Source organism: Rattus norvegicus, chromosome 11 (genome assembly GCF_021556685.1).
Source record: "Rattus norvegicus strain SHRSP/BbbUtx chromosome 11, alternate assembly SHRSP_T2T, whole genome shotgun sequence".
NCBI lineage: Eukaryota > Metazoa > Chordata > Mammalia > Rodentia > Muridae > Rattus > Rattus norvegicus.
The window spans coordinates 4,508,205-4,509,734 of record NC_141544.1 but is presented as its reverse complement, the minus strand read 5'-3'; the positions used below and the strand labels follow the sequence as shown (position 1 = coordinate 4,509,734).

The 1,530-nt window shown below is 47.1% G+C and overlaps 1 protein-coding gene across 1 annotated transcript; it reads right to left on the bottom strand.

Moving 5' to 3' along the window:
• Positions 1–611: 611 nt before the first annotated feature.
• Positions 612–1,302, bottom strand: LOC148002426 (Y-linked testis-specific protein 1-like). Its single transcript, XM_087577172.1, has 2 exons — positions 951–1,302; positions 612–811 (listed from the first exon to the last, which is right to left on the bottom strand). The coding sequence occupies exons 1-2, from the start codon at positions 1,300–1,302 to the stop codon at positions 612–614; spliced, it is 552 nt and encodes a 183-aa protein (XP_087433298.1).
• Positions 1,303–1,530: the final 228 nt, after the last annotated feature.

Sequence of the window (1,530 nt, the reverse complement as noted above, 5' to 3'; positions counted from 1 at the left end):
ACCCACATAATTAAAAATAATACATCTACAGATGGAAACAGGTTTCATTAGGGTTCATTAGTCAATGAAAACCTGATCTTCTCTGATTCTGAGTCTGCTTGGATCAGTTCATTGGGTTTCCCCTTGAGTTCCAAGACCACCTCCCTGTTACCTGCAGCTCTTTCCCCAACAGTCTGTTTCTCCATCAAACTTCACCTCAGAGAGTCTATCTATTTCTGGCCCTCTCCACTGCTTCCTAAACATCCATCTTTTTTCCCCCGTGCCATCCCTGCTCCTCTAAGCCTCATCTCCAGTTCTTTTCTCTTCCTAAAGACCAGACCAGCTCAATCCTGTCTGTTTTAGCCTACGTGACATCAGACTTACTGTTCACAGCCTTGACCTTTCCGGCTTCCTCTCCATGTTCCATCCACCAAAGCCCATCTCCTCCACCAAAGTGTGCACACACAACAGATCACATCACACATTTTAATTTTTAGAGCAAAAACAAATTCCTCTGGAAAAGATACTGGGGTTGTCAAAGGCATGTGGGTATCTGAAACAGAAAAACAAACATTTTCCCCCCAATCCTATAAATTCCCCATCTATGTCCCCCACACTTTGTGAATTTCACCTTAACGGATCTTTTCCATTAGATTATAGACATAGATGTGGACGTTGCCATCAAACTTGATCAAGTACACGGAAGGCTTGCCTGGAACTTGGTACATGACTTTGCCTATCTTTTTGGACCCGTCGCTTCTGGTGAACTGCACACATTGACCTGTTAAGATGTCGCTGTCAACGTCTGACTTCACCTCTGCTGGAGTAATCTCTGGAATGATACGGAGTTTACCTTCTGTTTAATCATCCAGGAGCTGGTAGATATATAGGACTGGATCTTTCTCATAGGTGATGTAAACAAGTCCTTCATGATCGGCACCTGGGCTAGGACCACCCCCCTCCAGTTGTACTCAGAGCCATGTTATGCTCCACAGCTCGGCCAACCATGGCACTTGCGAGATGGGCGTCTTTCACTTGAGGAAACACTATTTTGTGAGGCAAGACCTTAAGCTTTAAAATCCTCTCATCGCTGTGAAGTTCCAGTCCGTAGACACAATCAATTCCAAAATACTTTACCAGATAGAGATAGGGATTTGTTGGCAGTTGATCTAGAACGATGGCCTTCCATTGGGTGACGGGCTCATCACCTTCCTTCCATCTGTGAAAAATTCTGCAGCCCACAATGTTACCCAGGGCCTGGGGAGAAGGCCTCCTCCTCCTCCGCTTCTGGAAGGATGGTGTGCTCATCCTCCTCAGAGACATCCTCTTCTTCTTGGCTGTAGACCTAGTGTGGTAGGCCACGGCATCCTGGTCCACTGTCTTGTGGCTATCGTTCTGTGTTCAGGCTTCATACTTGCCCGTGGCCTGGGTTTGAAGAGCTCGCCTGCTTAAACCAAACACAATGCTGTTGCCTCTGTCATGTGAATGCCTGCAAGAACAATGGGGGTGGGGTGGGGGAGGGCGCTGGACCAGGGCTCTTGTCTAAGAGAA